This window comes from Lissotriton vulgaris, chromosome 3_1 (genome assembly GCF_964263255.1).
Source record: "Lissotriton vulgaris chromosome 3_1, aLisVul1.2, whole genome shotgun sequence".
Taxonomy (NCBI): Eukaryota; Metazoa; Chordata; class Amphibia; order Caudata; family Salamandridae; genus Lissotriton; species Lissotriton vulgaris.
Genome location: NC_141689.1, coordinates 351,583,096 through 351,604,599, shown reverse-complemented (window position 1 = coordinate 351,604,599; position 21,504 = coordinate 351,583,096). Strand labels below are relative to the sequence as shown.

General features: G+C 50.1%; 1 protein-coding gene across 8 annotated transcripts in view; it reads left to right on the top strand.

Moving 5' to 3' along the window:
- Positions 1-21,504, top strand: part of FYB1 (FYN binding protein 1) — a 706,027-nt gene that overhangs the window by 614,073 nt on the left and 70,450 nt on the right. For all 8 annotated transcript variants that reach the window (XM_086960560.1, XM_086960558.1, XM_086960559.1 and 5 more), the window contains one exon: positions 9,600-9,708. In XM_086960560.1, coding sequence (XP_086816686.1) covers positions 9,600-9,708 — 109 coding nt within the window. The remainder of the gene's footprint in view (positions 1-9,599; positions 9,709-21,504) is intronic.

Sequence of the window (21,504 nt, the reverse complement as noted above, 5' to 3'; positions counted from 1 at the left end):
CTCCCCGGGCGCTGGCTCCACCCCCCTGCTGGGTGTCTGGACTCCCTCATCCCGGACCTCCCGACCTCCAAGTGCGAGGGTCCGGACATCAAAGCACGCCAGCCCTATAACTGGGGCAGCTCCAGAGCCGGAAAGCAGTTGTATCTTGGAGTCGAGAGACGTAAAGAGGAACTCATCCTAGACGGACTACTGGCGCTGCCGTAGCTCTGTCTTGTGCACCATCGTCCTGCCTGTTGGCGCTGCCACAGCCTTCGTAACCTTCATCCTTCATCGTCGTCGGGATCTGCTGGCGTGGCCGCAGACCGTTGTAACCGTCATCTTCACCGGGACCTGCAGGCTCCGCCGCGGACCGTCGTTTTCCTTCGTCCATCTCGGGACCTGCTGGCTCCGCCGCGGCCCGATCATCTAGAACGCCGAGCTCGAGGATTGAGAGCTATACCCACCTTCTGGTAACAAGACTGTCCCGCTACCCCTTTCCTAAACCAGAGACTAGAACCGAGGGGACCCCTGAGTCCAGACCTCCTTGTATCATCTTATCGTACCTAAGAATTGCATATAAAGTCTCGTTATAAGTCAATCTTGTGTGGTGTCCGTCTGTGGGGGGGAAGTTGCTTGTCTGTACAGTCGTTGGAGACGGCTCTCCCCGGAGACCTCTCCCCGTAACCTCGGCCGACCCTCCCGGTCCGTCTAACATTGGTGGCCAGCGGCGCGATCCGAATCACCGCATAACGTACAGAGAGTAGCTCACCCCACAACGAAATCACAATGACAACTAAAGAAAGCGGATCAACCGAGAAGTTCCAAATGGAGAAACTAGAGGAGTACAGCCACCGTGAACTAAAACAGTTCTGCATCGAACTGGGTATCGCTACCACCGGGCTAAGCACCAAAGACGATTTTAAGCATGCCCTAGAATCTTGGGCAGAGACCGGGGCTGCCGGAACCCCTGATCAAAGCACCGCGGAAAAAACCACCACGGCCCCTGAAGGGCAAAGAACGGGTCTCTCGCAAGACGAGATCCAGGAAAGAGAAAGAAACCGACTACACGAGCTAGAAATGGCCCGACTCAAGATGGACGTGGAACTCAAATTGGCCGAACAAAAAATCAACTTAGAGCACCTGCGTCTCCGAGAAGAGAGAGAGGAGAAACAGAGACAAAGGGAGCTCGAGGAAAAGAAACTGGCGTACGAACACGAACGAAACCTAGCCGAGATCAACCTGCGCAAGCAGAATAAAGAGTTAGGGGTGCCCGAGCGACCCCACACCGCAGGGACCACAGAGAAAAAGGTACACATCCCCAAGGATGTTGTCCGAGAATATTTCCGAGAAGACGACATCCAGCAATGGTTCAAGGCCTATGAAATCGCTATGACTGCACACCGGATCGATAGGAGCGATTGGGGAGCCGGTCTATGGGGGAGATTCCTCAATGAGGGCCGCGATACACTGCTACAGCTCCCGGACCACCAGATGACCTCCTACGACCATATGAAAGCGGCACTCCTCACCCGCTATGGCCTCACACCCGAGATGTACCGTCAGAGGTTCCGAGACTGCACCCGCATCCCGGGTACAACTTGGGTGGACTATGTAACGTACTTTAGCCGAGCTTTCGAAGGCTGGATCAGAGGAAGTAACGTCACGACCTACGAACAACTGTTCAATCTGATGGTGTGGGAGCATCTGTCGAACAATTGCTTCATTGAACTACGCCAGCACCTCCTCGACAGCAAGTTAACGGATCCGCGGCAGCTCGCAGCCGAAGCTGACCGGTGGGAGATCACCAGAGTGGGCCGGAATGGGTCCTACGAACAGAACCGGAACAACCATGGTCAGCACCGACCAAGAGGAGGAGGAGGGGGCCAAGGACGAGGAAGAGACAACGCTCCGGTCGCCCCCGCTACCAGCACCACCCCCCCGGCCAACAGGGGCAGCACCCCGGCGCGACCGGGGTACAGAGCCAATGTCACGTGTCACCGATGCCAACGAATCGGTCACTATGCAAACGACCCAAGCTGCCCGCAGTACCAGAGTCCAAGACCCCGCCAAGTGGCCGCTGCGGCCCTAGGGGAAGAGCAGATCTCCGAGGAACAGGAAACATACGAACAAGAGCATCAAGAATGGGAGCCAGCCGCCATGACTCTCGCATGCTTAGGGGGAAAAGACATGGTCCCGCGGGTCCCCCTACCCGCTAACACCCAGAAGTACAGCCAATGGGTGAGCATCAATGGACACCAGGCCGAAGCCCTTCGTGACACCGGGGCCAGTGTAACAGCCGTCCGCTGTCACCTGGTGACCCCAGAACAGTACCTACCGAACATTCTCTGCCCTGTACGATCAGCCGATAACTCGGAAAGTCTGTGTCGGATGGCCTGCGTCCCCTTCGAATGGGGAGGGGTCTCCGGCATGTTGAAGGTGACGGTCCGAGACGATGCCCCCGTAGACTGCCTCCTCGGAAATGACCTTGAGAGCTCCCCGTGGGCAGCCGTGGAGCGAAGAGAACACCTGGGAATGTTAGGCGTCCCGGACTGGGCGTGCGTCACCACCCGGTCCATGGCCGCCCGTGCCAACCATCGCCCAGAAGAACCAGAATGGCCGGCGCCACCGCCTTCGGTCGCCCCAGCCGAAACCACCGACCATGACATCCCCCTCGAACCAGCTCAACCTTCCGACCTCGCTAACCTCGACCAGTGGGCCCAAGAGGGGGGGCCCACGCAAGAACAATTTCGCCAAGAACAGAAGACCTGTCCCTCCCTCGAGGGACTCCGCCAGCAAGCGCTCGCCCAAAGCGCAGGGGATACCTCCGGAACTCATTGGGTCTACTGGGACAATGATCTGCTGTACAGCGAGCAAAGAATCGCCGAGCTGGGGGCCAACCGAGTACTAGTAGTGCCCCACCGCTTTAGAGACTTTCTGCTGAACCTGGCCCACGATGTCCCCCTGGCAGGGCACCTGGGACAAGATAAAACTTACAGTCGCCTAGTGACCCACTTCTTCTGGCCCAAAATGAGGAACGATGTGCACCAGCATTGCCGATCTTGCCCCACGTGTTAAGCCAGTGGAAAGAGCGGCCGCAAGCTAAAGGCCCCCTTGCAACCTTTTCCTGTAGTCACTACTCCATTTCTATTTCTATTTTGGGGTTTTGTAAAGCGCATGGTGACGCACAACGGCGTGTCCCCGCGCTGAGGAGCTACTTTATTCCTGGACCCTACAAAAGCGGCACACCTACTGGGCGAATAGAGCAGTTTTGAGCTTAGCTCTGAAAATTGACTCAGATGGCTCTAGTCGTAGCGCCATGGGCAGCTGATTCCATCTGGCGGCTGCAAGGTATCTAAAAGATCTACCCCCCATCCGAGCTCTGGATACCTTAGGGACAGCCAGGAGTCCAGAGCCAGAAGATCTTAGAGAGCGGGGAGGATCATAAGGTGTCAAGAGTCCTTGTAGAGGGAGAGGGGATTTCCCATGAATGATCCGGTGGCACGTGCAGAGTGCTTTGAATTCTACCCTGCTTCTGACCGGGAGCCAGTGCAAGGACCGGAGAGCCGCTGCAGAAGCAGCTCTTCTGGGTAATCTAAGCACCAGTCGTGCAGCAGCGTTCTGTAGGACCTGTAAGCGGCTGAGATTCTTCTCCAGGGTACCTAAATACAGAAGATTGCCATAGTCCATCTTCGAAGTGACTAGTGCATGTACCAAGGTCTGTCGGGCTCTCACAGGCAAGAACTTCAGCGTCTTTCTGAGGCTTTTGAGGGTCCCAAAGCATTGTCCCACCACCTGATTGATCTGAGGGCCAAAGGTGAGGGCGGCATCAAACCAAATGCCCAGATTCCTTGCTTTTTGGCAAGGGGTGGGTGTTGGGCCCAGGGAAGATGGCCACCATGCCGACGTCCACGCAGACTGGCGGCCCCCCACGACCAGCACCTCGGTCTTGCCTCCATTAAGCTTGAGGCAGTTGGCGGACATCCAGGCAGCCAGGTCTTGCATGCATGCTCTGAAGATGTCCGCCGAAAGATCGGGTGCGCGCGATAGGGAGATAACCAGCTGCGTGTCATCGGCATTTGAGAGGGTCGGAATAGACATTGTGGGGCCCCTGGACCCCCGCACCAAACAAGGCCATCGATTCATCTTGGTGCTAGTGGACCACGCCACCCGCTACCCTGAGGCTGTTCCTCTGCGGACTGTGACAGCCCCGGTAGTCGGCCGGGCTCTGATGGGGATCTTCTCCCGTGTGGGTTTCCCCCGGGAAGTCGTCAGCGACAGAGGCACGAACTTTATCTCTAAATACATGAAATCCCTCTGGCAACAGTGCGGGGTCACCTACCGATTCACGACCCCCTATCACCCCCAGGGGAACGGACTTGTTGAGCGGTTCAACCGCACGCTAAAGGGGATGATCGGGGGTTGGAAGAGCCCCTCCGTCGCCAGTGGGATGTGCTGCTGCCGTGCCTCCTCTTCGCCTACCGAGAGGTCCCTCAGAAATCCCTAGGCTTCAGCCCATTTGAACTGCTATATGGACACCCAGTGCGGGGACCGCTCAGCCTAGTCAAAGAGGGCTGGGAAATGCCCCCGTTAAAGAACCCTCCAGATGTCTTCCGGTACCTCCTCACCCTCCGCAACCAGACCCGGCGGTTCAGAGAACTAGCGAAAGCCAACCTAGAGGCCAGTCAAGAGGACATGAAAAAATGGTATGACCAGAATGCCTCATCCATTGAATTCGAACCTGGCCAACAGGTATGGGTAATGTCCCCCACGGAGCCATGCGCTCTACAAGACAAATGGACGGGGCCCTTCAAAGTAATCGAGCGCAAGGGTCCTGCCACCTACCTCATCGACATGGAATCCCCCCGGAACCCTCTCCGGGTCCTCCACGCTAACAGACTAAAACCCCACTTTGTACGAACAGAGCTCAGCCTCCTGATGGCCACAGACAATGGGGTTGAAGAAGACTCCGAGCCTCTCCCCGACCTCCTGCGGACTCAGGAGCAAGACGGCTCCGTGGATGGGGTCCGACTCTCGGAGACCCTCACCAGAGAACAACGCCAAGAGTGTCAAGCCCTCCTGTCACAGTTCGCCAGTCTGTTCTCCCTCACCCCAGGTGTCACTTCCTGGTGTGTGCACGATGTGGACACCGGGGACAGCCCTCCTATCCGCCACCGGGCCTACCGCGTGCCAGATCGGGTACGGGCCTGCATCCAGGCAGAAGTAGCCAAGATGCTCACGCTCGGGGTCATCGAGCCCTCCGACAGCCCCTGGGCCAGCCCTGTCGTACTGGTCCACAAAGCAGCTGCCCCCGGCACCACACCAGAACTCCGGTTCTGCGTCGACTACCGGGGCTTGAATGCGGTCACCAGAACGGACGCACACCCCATCCCCCGGGCAGATGAACTGGTCGACCGAATGGGAGCTGCCCGCTACCTCAGCATCTTCGACCTGACAGCAGGCTATTGGCAGATCGGCCTCACACCCCGAGCACAAGAACGTTCTGCCTTCTCCACCCCCGATGGCCATTACCATTTCACGGTCATGCCCTTCGGCATGAAGAATGCCCCAGCAACATTCCAACGGCTCGTCAATCAGGTCCTGGCGGGGCTCGAAGGATTCAGCGCCGCCTACCTAGACGACATCGCTGTATACAGCCACCATTGGACCGAGCACCTCCACCACCTCCGAGCAGTGCTGCAAGCCCTTCAGCGAGCTGGCCTCACGATCAAGGCCAGCAAGTGTCAAATTGGACAAGGGTCTGTAACCTACCTCGGACACCAGGTGGGAAGCGGCCTAGTGGCCCCTCTACAGCTGAAAATTGCCGCCATCCAGGACTGGCAGCCCCCCATCACCCAAACCGAGGTACGAGCCTTCCTGGGCCTCACGGGCTATTACCGAAGGTTCGTGAAAGACTATGGTACCATAGTGGGGCCCCTCACGGAACTCACGTCAAGGAATCAGCCCAAGAAAGTCAACTGGACCCCAGAGTGTCAAACTGCATTCGAACAATTGAAGGCCGCCATGTGTTCCGCTCCTGTGCTCCAGGCCCCAGACTACAGCCGGGAGTTTGTCGTCCAGACGGACGCCTCCGACCAGGGCATTGGGGCGGTCCTGTCTCAAATGAACACCGAGGGCCTTGATCAACCGGTGGCCTTCATCAGCCGGAGGCTCCTACCACGGGAGCAACGCTGGAGCACCATAGAGAGGGAAGCCTTCGCTGTGGTATGGGCCCTCAAGAAGCTCCGGCCCTACCTTTTTGGCACCCACTTTCGGGTGCAGACCGACCATCGACCCCTGCAGTGGCTGATGCATATGCGGGGGGAAAACCCAAAGTTGCTACGCTGGTCCATCTCCTTGCAAGGTATGGACTTCACCGTCGAACACCGGCCTGGGCCAGATCACGCCAACGCGGATGGCCTGTCCCGGTTTTTCCGCCTCGACGAAGAGAGTCCCCAAGAGGATGGGTAACTCTCCCCGCCTTCAGCTGGGGGGGACGCATGTTGGACAGGCCACATGAAGAGCCGCTCTCCCCCGGCCCAACCAGGCCTGGGTACCGTCACGCAAGTACCACCCACCACCATTGCACGTCTTCTGTCCCCCCAGGGCCCCGGCCCTCGAGCACGTTAACCTCATGGGGCCGATCCACTGCCGGCCCACGCGCCCAGCCTGGGCCGCCATCTTGGACACTTCACCACGAGGCCGCCTGGCCCCCGATCGACCTCAACCCTGGGCCTGGGCCGGCCTCAGACATTCCGGCACCACCCTCCACCCAGGAGGTGAGCGGGCTACTTGGCAAGTCAATGGGAGAAAGAGGTGCCGATGGCTCTCCCCCGCCAAGTGCCGCTCGCCCATCGCCTCCCCGGGCGCTGGCTCCACCCCCCTGCTGGGTGTCTGGACTCCCTCATCCCGGACCTCCCGACCTCCAAGTGCGAGGGTCCGGACATCAAAGCACGCCAGCCCTATAACTGGGGCAGCTCCAGAGCCGGAAAGCAGTTGTATCTTGGAGTCGAGAGACGTAAAGAGGAACTCATCCTAGACGGACTACTGGCGCTGCCGTAGCTCTGTCTTGTGCACCATCGTCCTGCCTGTTGGCGCTGCCACAGCCTTCGTAACCTTCATCCTTCATCGTCGTCGGGATCTGCTGGCGTGGCCGCAGACCGTTGTAACCGTCATCTTCACCGGGACCTGCAGGCTCCGCCGCGGACCGTCGTTTTCCTTCGTCCATCTCGGGACCTGCTGGCTCCGCCGCGGCCCAATCATCTAGAACGCCGAGCTCGAGGATTGAGAGCTATACCCACCTTCTGGTAACAAGACTGTCCCGCTACCCCTTTCCTAAACCAGAGACTAGAACCGAGGGGACCCCTGAGTCCAGACCTCCTTGTATCATCTTATCGTACCTAAGAATTGCATATAAAGTCTCGTTATAAGTCAATCTTGTGTGGTGTCCGTCTGTGGGGGGGAAGTTGCTTGTCTGTACAGTCGTTGGAGACGGCTCTCCCCGGAGACCTCTCCCCGTAACCTCGGCCGACCCTCCCGGTCCGTCTAACAAGGAGCACACGCTTACTTATAATTGTGTTCAGTGGAATTCCACACGTGGATTCCGCTTCGCACACCTTGCAACCAAGGCACAAATGGGAGATTATGGGAATGTCTTTTACTTTGGAGCCAATATCAGATGTATCACCAGGCATCAGCGGATACAGAATACGGCGGCCCGCATGATTTTGAAGCTACCTAAAAGAGCATCATCTAAGAAAGCCCTGGAATCCCTCAACTGGCTTCCAATCAAAGAACGGGTGCTCTATAAAACCCTGCTGATTAGCCATCGCATCATGCAGGGGAAGGAGCCATCCTATCTTCTGGAACTGCTGAGCCCATATATCCCTGGCCGCGAGTTGAAATCTTCCGGAAAAGGGCTGGTGAAGGTGCCTAGGTTTAGAAGAGCTTGGATGGGTGGGCGCTCCTTCCGAGTACAAGCTGCTCAACACTGGAATAGTCTCCCATCCGAAATGTGTTCAGAGACTTCGGAACGCACTTTCCGGAAACAACTGAAAACGTACCTCTTCCCTCCGGTTAGAGAGTGAGGAAGTTAGTAGGGGAGAAACGGGTGGGGATGAATTGTCTGACTGACTGGTGCTAGCCACTTTATAGAGCGGGGACACACTGACCTCAGTGTAACCAGGCGCTCTATAAAATTCATTATTAATATTATTATTATTATATAAAGGTCATAAAAAATAGGAAGAATGTGAGGCCTACGAGTGAATGACTCTGGAGTACTGATCTTATCTTCCACTTAATGATACTGTGGACTGACCTACAGTGGGACTGACACTCTAATGAAACATTGGCTTAAGGAGGCTTACCCAAAGCCTCTTTCTATAAGTAGCATTAAAAAGGATATAGGGTACTAACTTTATAGATAAAAACGGAAGGCAAGACTGCTGAAGCGATGTCTAGTCCAATCTTAAAGACTTCATGGCTCCATCTGGTGCTTTTCGTTGAGAGTGGTATATTGAGCATGCCCAGGTTAAGCGTCTTTGTTGACAAACATCTGGAAAATACAGAAAAAAGAATTCTGAGTGGCTCCATTTTTCAAAATGTTCTCGAATAGTAAAGAAGGTGATTGTCTGACACACACTTGAAACGTTTTCAAAGGGCCAGAAGCCCTTGGGCGCATACGTGGGTGGGTCTCGCCCTGCCCACTTATACAGTTCTGTCTCGAGTCATATAACATGCAGGGGAGAGATCCAAATTACAATTTAAACAGGATCAGGGGATTAGAAACACACTCCAATATATAACAGGAGAGAGTTGTGTTGCTTATGCCCGTTACATCATCACATTGCATTGTCCATGGGACAGATAATAGTTGCCCCAAATCTCCTTCGCCTACACCAATTCATAGACTGAGGAGGCGGACATTTCACCAGGCGAGATGTGGGATACCACAAACCTGCTTTTTATTTCTTATGGCACAATGCCCCCTGATTTGTGGCATGGGGGTGGGTGGGTAGACAACAAATACACTATGGCCTTGTGCAAGGATGGGGAACTACTTAAGACCCCTTATCCTTAGGCAAAGTGTTGGGGGGAGGGGCAAAATGCTACAGGGATGACTAAAAACCCACCACCCTTGACTAAGATGGGGGCATGAAAATTTCTTTCTTTAGGTAAGGGGGATAACAGAGACCCCTGCCTCCCTTAAGCAAAGCAAGGGGATACCACATGTCGCCCTGCCTTTGGACATGGCAGGGGATACAGAGTCCCTCCTTGCTCTTAGGCAAGGTGTGGGTATAATTGAACAAAATGTCCTCCTGGCCCCTGCCTATAGACGGGCAGCTACCACTCTGAGTTTGAACCCTGTGTGTAAATTAAAAGTTATCCACGTGAATCCCATCAGGTTGAATACGCGTTCCTACTTCCATTTTCATAAATGTTGTATTGACTTTGGTACTACTATCACCAACAAGCGTCATAACCTTTCAAAATCGTTGTAGCAATTAGTATGTCAGAAACCGTTTATTAGCATTCGCAATAGACAGTATTAGAAGCTAAACTGTGTTTCTGATGCCTGTTAAAGTTTCTTTTTTTTTTACAAATTTTTACTGCCAATTTAGTACAGGGATGAACATGAAACATCTTTCGTTCAGAAAACATGAAGAAAAAGATCCCAAGAAGATGAAAAAGATGGAAAAGGAGGAAAAGGAATTCCGAAAAAAATTTAAGGTACATCGCAAAAAGTGGATGAAAGAGAATACATCTTCTACTGTTGCCCTGAATATTTTATTATAGTCACAATCATGCCTTCTTTAATTGGCAATGTGTAATGGCTGTAGTGTTGTATCGGATTATCTGTGCATATGTGGTGGAATGAGGTTGTCGACAGAGGTAAACACAGAATATCAAAGATTTATTAAAATAGGTTACATCATTTCTTCCATCAGGATATCCAGTTTCCTCAGTAAACTTCCATATTTAGCCACACTCTCAATAAATCGATCAAAGATCCAGGAGAAAACTGATTTCCCGACTGATCCTCCAGTGGTAATCATTGCATTGTTGATCCAGGAATAGATTTCCTTCCCTGCTGCTCTTCTGTAAATTAACTTCTCATTCCTGTATAGCAGTGTCAACACAGTAAAAGAAAGATCCCCGAATTAATTGGAATTATCTTTTTTATATCCTTCACTCTGCTCATTGGTGATTGGTTTGGGTATCAGCTTTAGGGGTTAGTCCACTTAAAATTATCCCTCTCATTTTCTGCTCAGTTTTCATAAATGTTGTCATTTGGTAGTTGGCCTTGGTCTTTCATTTAATCCTGCCCTCAGAGGACTTCCTTTTCCTTTTTCTTGTAAGAGATTCCACCAGGTCTATTCTGTCCTCCAAAGATAATTGTCCTGGGAAATAGGGCCTTGATTAATAAATAGAAGGTAATCTGATCTACTGGAAGAAGCCTAAGTCTGACTAAGGGCGGTACCTTCTGGAACAAGATGGCACCTAGGAAGATTTCCCACTGGTCGGCCTTCACTACCGTCTCTGCCAGAGGTAAGGAGTAAGCAGGGGATGGAAGCCTGGGCTCCTGTATGGAGGGTAGGACTGGGCTGTACTAGGCTGGGATGGTTTGAACTTTGATGGAGGAGTCCATGTTCAGTCATCCCTAGTGGGAGACTGTATTCTGCAGGGGCTGGAGGTCGATTTTCCACTGTATTAGAGAAAGCTGAAATTGGCTTTAAATCCTTATTTCTACCTTGAGTGTTGACTCCTTTTTTATATACCCACCTCCTCAGCCAGCTGCGTTGAGTTTGGGGCATTTGTGTCTAGCTCCTATTTGGTATAGGATGTCTACATTAGTATGCAAAACCCCATCTACAACTCTCACAACATCAACGTCCTCTTCTGCACCAATGGCATGCAACTTATTCTCTCCCTCACAGACAAGATACCCATTACCCGGATCGAGTTCAATGCCTGCATAACTGAAAATGCCCACTTGATGAAGACCAACTGTCTAAAGCTGAACATCAACAAGTCCAAAATCACGATTTTCTGGGAGATCACATCACCTTGGGTCTCAAAATGGTGGCCCACAGGCTAGGACCGACAAAAGCCAAGCACCTTGGGATCATCATCGACAGCAAACTCAGCTAGACTGCTCAATTCAATGCCATCACCACCTCATGCTTCCTTGCCCAGAAAATGCTGAGTAAGATTATCAAATAGCTCCTGATCAGGGTACAGAAAACTGTCATGCACACCCTGGTCAGAAGCAAGCTGGACTACAAAAATGCCCTCTATGCAGGGATCAACAAAAAACTCTTGCTTTCTAGCCCATATACCACACATTGATGAATCAGCAATGTGTTTAATTATGCATACTGGTGTTATGGCAGTTGCAGTGGTAGCCAAGTTAGAACGACCTATGGCACTTGCTTTGCCAAAATGCGCCTACTAAAAAATTTCTATCAATGGCTCCCCTCCTCATCAAGAAAAACCCTAGTTCAAGCATTGATCACGAGTCGCCTGGACTATGGAAATGCACTACTAGTGGCAGCAAAATTATACACAGCTATCTAAGCTTCCAGTTGTGCAAAATACGGCGGCTTCTTCCTCAGTTTCCAATTTCAAAGCCCTGCATTGTCTGTCACTCACAAAACGTGCCATCTTTAAACTATGTTGCTTGACTCACAAGGCACTAACTAACTTTTTACCAACATACCTGTACACCAGACTTTACCACTACCAGCCCACTAGATTTTCCAGGTATGCAAATAAAACTTTATTAAAGATCCCTTGTAGCTGCACTTCCAGATTCAGAGGAAGATCCTTCTCATATCACTAGAACAAACTTCCTATGCAAATTCGAATGCGCCCAGATCCATTCAAGTTCAAAAGACTTTTAAAGACATGGATTTTGTAACTGCACTGTGCCTATTCCAAGCAACAAAGCGCTGAGATACATCTTCCGGTGTGAGTCAATGCGCTATAGTAAGTGCCTTTAACATAAAACAGAATGTGTGATAGATTTTCAAATGTAGTTGTTGTAAAGACGTCAAGCGTTCTCACTGCAAAGTGGTGAAGTGGTGCTTAAAGAAAAATGTAAATAAATATATAAACCACCATGTTCGTAGGATAGAAACAAAGATTAAATAAGTCTACCTCTGCATACATTAACACCAAATGAGTGACATGTTTTGCTTCAGATTGGGTGTTGTTTTCTCATCCACACCATCTGAATTTCTGTTTACCACTCTCCTTTCATCAATTCTCTAGACCTTCAGAATTCAGTGTGTTGTGACTTGTTCCTAAATTGGCAGAAATGCTGCCTGTGAGTAGAACAGGACGAAGTGGAGGAATCTAGTCAATTAGATGCTTCGTGTCTGGTATTTAAAGTGAATTTTACCAGTTTTAAAAATAAGCCAGTTTATGAGTATTCGCTCTTTAACCTGTTAAAGCCATAGAGACATTGGTTGTGGTTAAGTACTAATAAACCCTTCTAGTCCACTGATTACCACGTCTAGTGCCACATTGGGGATTCCAATAGTTTTAGACTCTTACTTTTCATCATACACCTTGAACAATTTTAGTTAGTATATTCTGTCATTTACAGACAATGAAATAGCATTGTCGCCACAGGTGCAATATAAAACATGGTATTTTTATACTCATTATTAATTTAAAAACTTTAATAAAAATGTAGGTAACATGCTTTTAGATCCACAATTATTTAAAAACTGATGGAGTATCAAAGATTTGAAAACCCTCCAAAAAGGTTTATGTAATGTTTGGAGTAAGTATTATACGGTCATGAAGATGAAGAGAAATGTTTTGTGACACCACAGGTTACGAGCCGTGACTTTGCGCTCATTTGGGAGGTGCAGTTGAGTCAGAATAGACTAGACCCACAACTACCCTTACCGCTTTTCTGTGAACCTATATTCAAGGAGGGAAGTTTTTGTATTGTACAGATATCACTGTTTAAATGTGACACTTTTGCTTAATACGTTTCTATTTGCTGGGCAAACTGAAACAGCAGTTATTCTAGAATTCATGGCTCAACCAGAGTTGTTTGGTCTTCACCAGGGTTGCTTTTCCATAATTTCTTAAAGGCTATTGGCTCCCGCGTGCGGTAGCTGTCCTTTTTACCATTGTTTTACATCTCTGTTCGCAATAATAATCATATTGAGCTCTGAAGGGAAGGCTGTGGCATGATGCTTGTGGAAGTCTCACCAAATATGAGGTTTTTCTTATGTTTAAAGCTTGCAACCAGGCAACCTGGGGAGCTGGCATAGGGTGACTCTGAGTTGGGAGAGGAGAGAGGCCAAACTGAGAGAGGTAAGAGAGAGTCAAGCAGGCTCAGAATCTCTCCCATTCTATATGATGGCGTGTTGAGGACTCGCTCATGCTGATTGGACCTGAAGGCAATTTGTGGTTAGGAGTCATAGCCCCTAAATAGAACAAACAGTGTGGCATCAGACCTAAAGAGGACTTCTTCCTAATAAAGGCCCAGTCTGACAGGCCTCATGAGAGGCAAAACTGGAGGATCTTGGACAGCCCTCTAGAAGGGGGAGGTCTTGAAAAGAACTGAAATGCACATCCACCTAGGGTATACATGCATGGTTAGCCTAAATTAAGGTAACCATAGAGCAGATCAACGGTTAAGTGGTGAATACAGAGCATGCGAAACAACAGATAAATTATGTTGAAAAAGTAATGGATGGCCAGAAGGAGCTCTTGCAGGGGTACCGCGAATTTGAGTACTGTGTTGTGGCATCAATTTTATCCTTGGAGACTAAGGTGTTAACACTGAAAAACGAAGCGAAAACCAGCAAGATTAGAATTCTAGCTTTCCTTTATGCATCGCGGTCTGTAAATTTTTTAGCAGCACTGCAGCCGGTAATGAGGAAGGCTGCTTTGGCTGCCAACATAAAGATGGACCTCTTGGTCGTTAAGACCACCCGCTTGTCTTTCGGTAGAGTGTTAGGCAAAGATGCATGTATAGAGTAGGTAGTGGTTGAACTGGCTGACCTGCAGAAATGTGAATTGGTCTCCAAAGTGGGTGCTGAAAATAAAGAATTGGAATTGGTGACTCAAGGGTTCATGTTTTTTCAGATCTTGACTTTTTTACCCTGAGAGAAGGCAAGACCTGCAGACCATAAAATGAGTTGATTGCATGAGGGCTTGAAGCCACTTTGTGGTTCCCGGAAAGACTAAGGAAAGTGTGCATCTTCAGTTATCAATAAGCAGCATGGGAAATGTTCTCTTCAAAGGGAGTCGACACAGCCCGACCAGTGTGAAGTCCAGGCTTGCAACCCATTGCCCTAAGTTCCACCCAGTATTATGGGAGATCTCTGACTTGTCTGATAATGTCACCTCTGTTCAGGCAAGAGAGGCTGGAGGTTACAGTAAAAACTATTGTAGGTAATTGTGATCAACACCAAAAAACACTTGTGCCATTCAACTGGCCTGCTATTTTATTAACATCATAATATGCAACAGAGTAGGGAGGGATATTTACATAAAATATAGCTTAGTAGAGCAGGCCTGGCTGTGGCAGTTGGAGCTCTTGGACGTACCACAATCCGGGCACCCACCTCTACTCCTTTTATTCGCCTACACAAATGGTTTATGCGCGGCTAGACGGCATAGTTTTCTCTTGCTCCCTTTACCCCTTTGTCGCAGCTCCAGACTACCTCTTTAGGGAGTGGTCCGATCATAGCCCACTGGTACCAGAACTCCACTGGGGCCGAATTTCCTCCCTGAATCCCATAAGGTGGCTCATCCGCAGGGTCCTTGAGGATCCCCAATTTCGGGATACACTTCAAACTACGATCCAATAATTATTTTACCATAATTTGGGGCACAGTCGCTTCCCCAGGTGTGGAGGGGGAGGCCTTCAAGGTTGTGCTCCGGGATGAGAACATACAGACAATGGTAGGGGTCTGGCTTATGATCCTTTGTCAGTCGAATGTGGCTGAATTTGATTACATCGATGCAGAGTGAAGGGCCACTGAGGACCTCCTCCTCCTACCCATCCTGGCCCCTTCCAGAAGATGGAAGTCTGGCAGTTAGAATGTTTTTGTTGTTAAGATTTTGCAGTCTACACCACCAGGATGCATGCCAATGGTGACAGATCAGGAAGGCTATTTACATGGCTGGCTAGCAGGGATACCAAACAAGCGCAGGACTGTAGCATCCTACGCTCTCAGCAGAAGATTTGTGAGGCCTTTACAGCCTACAATTCCAATGTTTACAGCCCAGCGCCAGAGAACCCTCCACCAGTCCTGGAGCCTTTTGTCGACCCTGTGCAGCTTCCCAGACCAACCCCAAACGTGTGGGTAGACCTTGATGCCCCCCTTGCAATCCAGGAGATACGAGCAGCAATCACTAACTGAGCATCTGAGAAGTTGCTTTGGATTGACTGCCTCCCATCTGAATTGTATAAGTCTTTCCCGAGTGTGTTTGCCCCGCTGCTCCTCCAGCTCTATGAGGGGGTTGCTGGCTGCCGGAACCCTTCTGGCCACGATACGCGAGGCCTCTACAGCCACGTTGCTCAAACCGGGCAAGGCCCTTTTGGACCTATCGTCCTACCACCTTATCGCAATCCTCAACTTGGACTACAAGATGGTGAGCCTGATGCAGGCCGACAGGATACAGTCGATCCGCTTGATCAATGGCTATCAAAACGTATTCATCCTGGGAAGGAGCACTTCCCAGTGTGTCTGCTGGCTATTCAGGATCATGGAGATGGTGCAGGGCCAATGGCCTTGAATGGAGGCTCTAGTGCTGGATATCTGAAGGCCTTCGATTTCCTCAGTTGGAATTACCTTTTGCAGTACTGAAGAAGTTTGATCTTGGTCCTTGCATCACCAGGCGCATTTGGCTTATATTTAACTCCCTCACAGCTAGGACCTGCTTGGGTCCATCATGATCAGGCATTGCACCCTTCTGGACGTCACTCCCCTTGTTGGTGGATGGCCGGGTGGCGATTTCTAAGATGATGATCCTCCCGCTCCTCCTCCATTACTTTGTAAATCTCCTCCTTTCCCTCCCTCATTCCCTTTTTTGGGACCTTTATGCCATTCTGGTGGATCTCTTCTGGCACGGGTCATGCAGATGGCCTTGGGGCTCCCAACTTTGAACACTATTATCTGGTTGCCCAGTTGTGGTGGCTTTCCTGTTGGTTGGTGGGCCTCTTCTTGGAGGGCACAGGGACGAGTTGTTCCCCCCACCCCTCTCAAGGGCACCTTTACCTCCTCCATTCCCGAGTGAGAGCCCCCCTGCTTTGCAGCTTCTCCCGACAGTTGCTCTCGCCTGCCTGAAACGCATGCTTCACTTTACCAGACATGCTCTCCCATATGCCCCGGCAATTCTGCTGCTTTGATTCCCTGCTCCACGGGCTGCATCACCAGTGGCCGCCTCTGGAGGTGGGAGGAGGCTGGTATCTCTTGTGTGGGTGATCTTCATGCCAATGGGCACCTGCTGCTATTCGAGATGCTGGTGGAACAGTATGTTCTTTCTGAGGGCCAGTTTCTCCTTGATGCTTCCCTGAGGGGGGTGCTGGAAGTCACGCGGGAAGTGCGGGCTCCGTAACCTGACTCACACCAGCTACTGCAAACACTCCACACAATGGGTGTGGGGCGTAGGTTAATCACCTAGCTTACTAAAGCCATCCTTAAGCACATGTAGATGATCTCACGCCAGCCATTGTGGGGGGAGGGAGGAAGAGTGTGGTAGAACACTATGAGATGTTGAATGGGAGGACGATGGCATATCCAGAGATGGTGTCTCGCAATGCCCGCCTCAAATTTATTCCGTTTTGCCTCCTACACCGTGCATACTTTTTCCCTGAACAGATTGCACGCATCTTTCCCAGCGCCTCCGACTACTACCTTGGATGCAACACCCTGGCGGCCGGCCTGAAGCATATCTTATAGGACTGTACACATTTGCATACTCATTGGCCGTCTGTCCTTACACAGCTAAAACACCTCACAGTTATACCAAATCTTTCCACCTGGAAGGTGGGTGCCTCAGACATTTATCCTAGACCACACAATCGCAGGGTCGCTACCCATTTGTTTGTCATGGCTTCCATATTGTCTAAGAAGACGATCCTATGCCGATTGAAGTCTCTCATATCTCTGACCTCTGGTCAGTGGTTAGCGCTGTTCACTCGATAGACGAAAGCCATGGCACTGGCATTACATAGGGAAGACGTGTGGGCCTTAGTAGGTGCCCACTGGCCCTGGCTGGGAAGGCCATGCTCTCTAAATTGACTGACCCGCAGTTGGGGTCCTGTTCATATTCTGACACCCTGTCCCCTTGAGAACTGTTGCTTGCTCTTGCTGTCCCCACTTCCCACATAGAGCCTAACCTCCTCCCTCATCCCAGACCTCACAGACAAAAATCTTGATCTTCCTCGCGTTCCCCCTTTCCCCCTCCTGATCCCAGTCATCCCTGCTCTCCTCCTCCAAACCTCGTTTGAGATCCCCTGGACCGCTGACATAGCACCCCTCCACGCCTGGAATGATGGAGCACCTGGAGTTCATCCTTTGTACCGTGTATGACCACTGCCACAATTGCATTATTGTATTATGTGTTGTGCTACTACCATGTTGTATGACTGTTGACTGTTGGTGTGACACAGTGGGGCAGATTTACAAGCCCCTTGCGCCTCATTTAAGCACTGTAGCGTCACTTTTGTGACGCAGCGGCGGCGCAAATCCTGCGCCATGGTGCGGGGTACTTACGTGACGCATCTGGGAGATGCGTCACGTTGTAATGCCCTGCGCCACATGTAGGCGTTCCTGCGCAGGGGAGGGCGTTCCGGCGCAGGAACGCCTCCTAAAAGTGGCTGAGTGAAATCTACAAGATTTCACTCAGTCACTTTTAGGTCCATGCTGCGTCAAAACCCTACACCTGCTTGAAGCAGGCGTAAGGATTGACGCAGCATTAACAAGATAGGGCCCCCCAGAGCATTGCTGGAGCTGCATCGGGCTTGCGATGCAACTCCAGCAATGAGCGACTTTTACGGCACGGATGCGTCACGTATCTGTGTCGTTTTTGCCCCATGGTGCACCGAATTGTAAATGCCGCGCATCCATGGTGGCGGAGCTGTGGCGCACAATAACTGGCGCATCCCTGCTGATGCAGAGATGCGCCAGTTATTGTAAATATGCCCCCTTGTGTTTTCCCTTTCACAGCCCTACACACAATGAACATGAACTGGGAAGTGGGGCCTATGACGGGCCAATGTTTGTTTACGTGGTAAATATGACAAAGGAGCTGTAGCATGGAGCATAACCCATAGCGTTCAGCAGTATATCGTAAAAGGAGCAAAGCCTGGTGCCTGGTCTGTACAAGCACAGAGCATGCGCATATTATGGCACGGTAGGAGCTCAGAGCATGCGCACAGTATGGAATGGCAGGCGCACAGAGCATGCGCATATTATGGCACAGTAGGAGCCCAGAGCATGCGCACAGTATGGAATGGCAGGTGCACAGAGCATGCGCATATTGGCACAGTAGGAGTCCAGAGCATGTCGCTCAAGGAGAGCCAAGTGATGCACAGCTAGGATTCTGGTGACAAGCCGGCCCCAAAAACACAAATTTTATGTATTTATTTATTTTATGCGTTTTTATATAGCGCGGACTTTACGCGAAGGTTTCAGAGCGCTTTACAATAGGAACAGAACTGATACATGGGGAGAACCTTACAAATGAACAAATTACAAAAGCAAACGTTAAGTTACATGAGGCACAAATCACAATTGTGAGCAAACAAAATACAAGAGGTAGCAAACGGTGCATTACAGGAGGAAAGGGTGACATGTGTGCAGGTTACAAAAGCGTACAAAGTACAAGTAGAGGTATAATACTGCAATAAATGGCAGACACTCAGGCACAAGAACAAACGTTACGTAGGCAGTGGTGGCACTTGTGCAAGTATCTAAAGCAAACAAAATAGAAGAGGTAGCAAACAGTGTGTTACAAAAGAAAAGTGACATACGTATGCAAGTTAAAAAAACAAGTACCAAACACAGTTAGAAGGATAATACTGCAATAGCTGGTAGAACACACTGGGAAGGCCCTTCCATAGTCATGGAGAAAAAGATTCTCCATAATGGAGGGTCTTCCTTCAGATAATAGAGAGGGTGTGAATTACATTTGGAAGTGTTTTTGAAGGAGAACTTTGAGGTCAGATTTGAAGGCCTGGGAAAGGTGGTGGTCCGGAGCTGAGGCGGAAGTGAGTTCCAGATGCCATTCATGAAAGATCATGGGCACATGCGGGGTGTTGTGTGGTATTTGCAAACATGGAATTATACAAAATGGCTTTCTTTACTTCGTTATATGAGAATAAGAGAAATCTTAACAAAGTGCGAGTATTCATTCGTTATCTTTGAGCCATTACATCCTCCGTATCAGGAGTTAGTGGGTCTGGTTTGAACAGAAAGTGGCTATTCTGGTCTGATACTTCAAGGCTGTGACAATTATGCAAGCAATTTTACGATACTGTTTTGCAACTAAAAAAATACTAAAATACTAAAATGTTGCTGGCTTGTCATAAAGACTTGTCACTAGGTGGCAGTATCGGAATGCACTTCGAATAGAACATACGAGCGTGCTGTGCACAGCATTCACAGATAGTTTTCAACAGTGAGCCTGATTTACGCCTGGCTGGAGGAAAAAGTTACACCCAGAGGCGCCTTTGGTAAAATAGCGCCCTGGGCGTCGAAGGAGAGACATGTGGCGCCCTTGCTGATGGCCGTGAATTAAATGAGGCAGCAGGGGGCCCTTTTGTGTTCACTGCACGTACCTGGATAAGCAGGGACAGGGCCTGAACACAATCACCCCGGACCCTCCCCCAGCCGCACATACATCTCCGAAAGCTAAGCTTTGTTGATGTGTGCCAGCAGGGGTCAGAGGGTGAAGAGAGGGCAAGGGTGGGGTTAAATGGGCGTTAAAAACAACGCCCGCCATATGATAATGGGGGACTAAAACCCATTTCACCTTACAGATCAGACTGAAATTGACACGCTGGGCACGGCTGGGCGCTGTTGACACAACCTTAAATCACCTCTCCGCGCCTCTCAGAATATGTGCGCCCGGGGCCAGCTCGACCATGCTACAGGCCGGCCCTGTTCACACCCACATCATTTACACCTGAACTGGAGAAAGAAATATGGGACTGTGTAATTTCCGTTCGCTCGTGAGTTCAATTTAAGTATACTGTGTGACCCCTCGTAGGAGTGGTCTATACGGTGGTGAGGGCTCGCCCTTCTGGACTCGGTGGTGGTGCATGCTAAGACGCCAGCACGTGTTCTAGCCACGCGCGAGTTCTGCTAAGAGCCTAGGGCGGTGCACCGATCGCAGCAGTTATCATATCAGATGTAAGATTGGGGGAGGGGTAGAGAAAGCAGGGAAAGCAAACTGGTTAAAGGGTACAGAGAAAGGAGAACATCAAAATAAGTTGTTTCACATTTCCAAATTTGGTCATGCATATTTTCTGTGCCATGCTGTTATTATGAATTATTGAGTCTGATTTCTTAAAAGGCTGCGGATGAGCTATTTGAGGAGACACCCCCATCAGCTTCCTGACTTCCTCTCGCCTGAGGATCCGCGGTGTAACAAAGGCCCCGAAGCCTATGCAGTGCAGGGGACCCCACCCAAGATTGGCCTCTATTCAACCTAATGACTATTAATATCTGTTTATTTTATTTGATTTATTTAATGCGGACTTTACCCGAAGGTGTCAGAGCGCTTCACAATAGGAACAGTAGTGATACATCAGGAACAATTACAAGTCAGCATGTTACAAAAGCAAATGTTACGTTACATGAGGCAATAGTGACAATTGTGCATGTATCAAGAGCAAACAAAATACAAGAGGTAGCAAACGATACGTTACAGGAGATAAAAAATGACGTGTGTATGTTACAAAAGCGTACAAAGTACAAGTAGAGGTATAATACTTATACTGCACTAAATGGCAGATACTCAAAACGCAAGAATAAACGTTACGTTTCATGAGGCAATGGTGGCATTTGTGCATGTATCAAGAGCAAACAAAATAAAATACAAGAGGTAGCAAACGATACATTACACGAAGGAAAGTAACGTGTGCATGTTACAAAGGAGTACACAATACAAGTATAATACAATAAGTGGCAGACACTCAAAAACCATAAGAACACATAGGTAAGGCACTTCTATAGTCATGTAGAACAGAATTTACAATAATGGAAGGACTTCCTTCAGATAATAGAGAGGGCGTGAATTAAATTTGGAACTGTCTTTGAAGGAGGAGAGCTTTGAGGTCAGTTTTGAAGGCCTGGGAAGAGGTGGTGGTCCGGAGCTGAGGCGGATGTGAGTTCCAGATTCGCACTGCGTTGCCTGAAAAGGATTGGGCCATTGATCTTTCCTTCTTGAAAGTGGGAGGTTCAAGCAAAAGATTTTCCGCATTACGTGATGGTCTAGAGCCTCCAGAGAGTTTCAGTTTATTCACCTGGTAGCGAGGAGAGG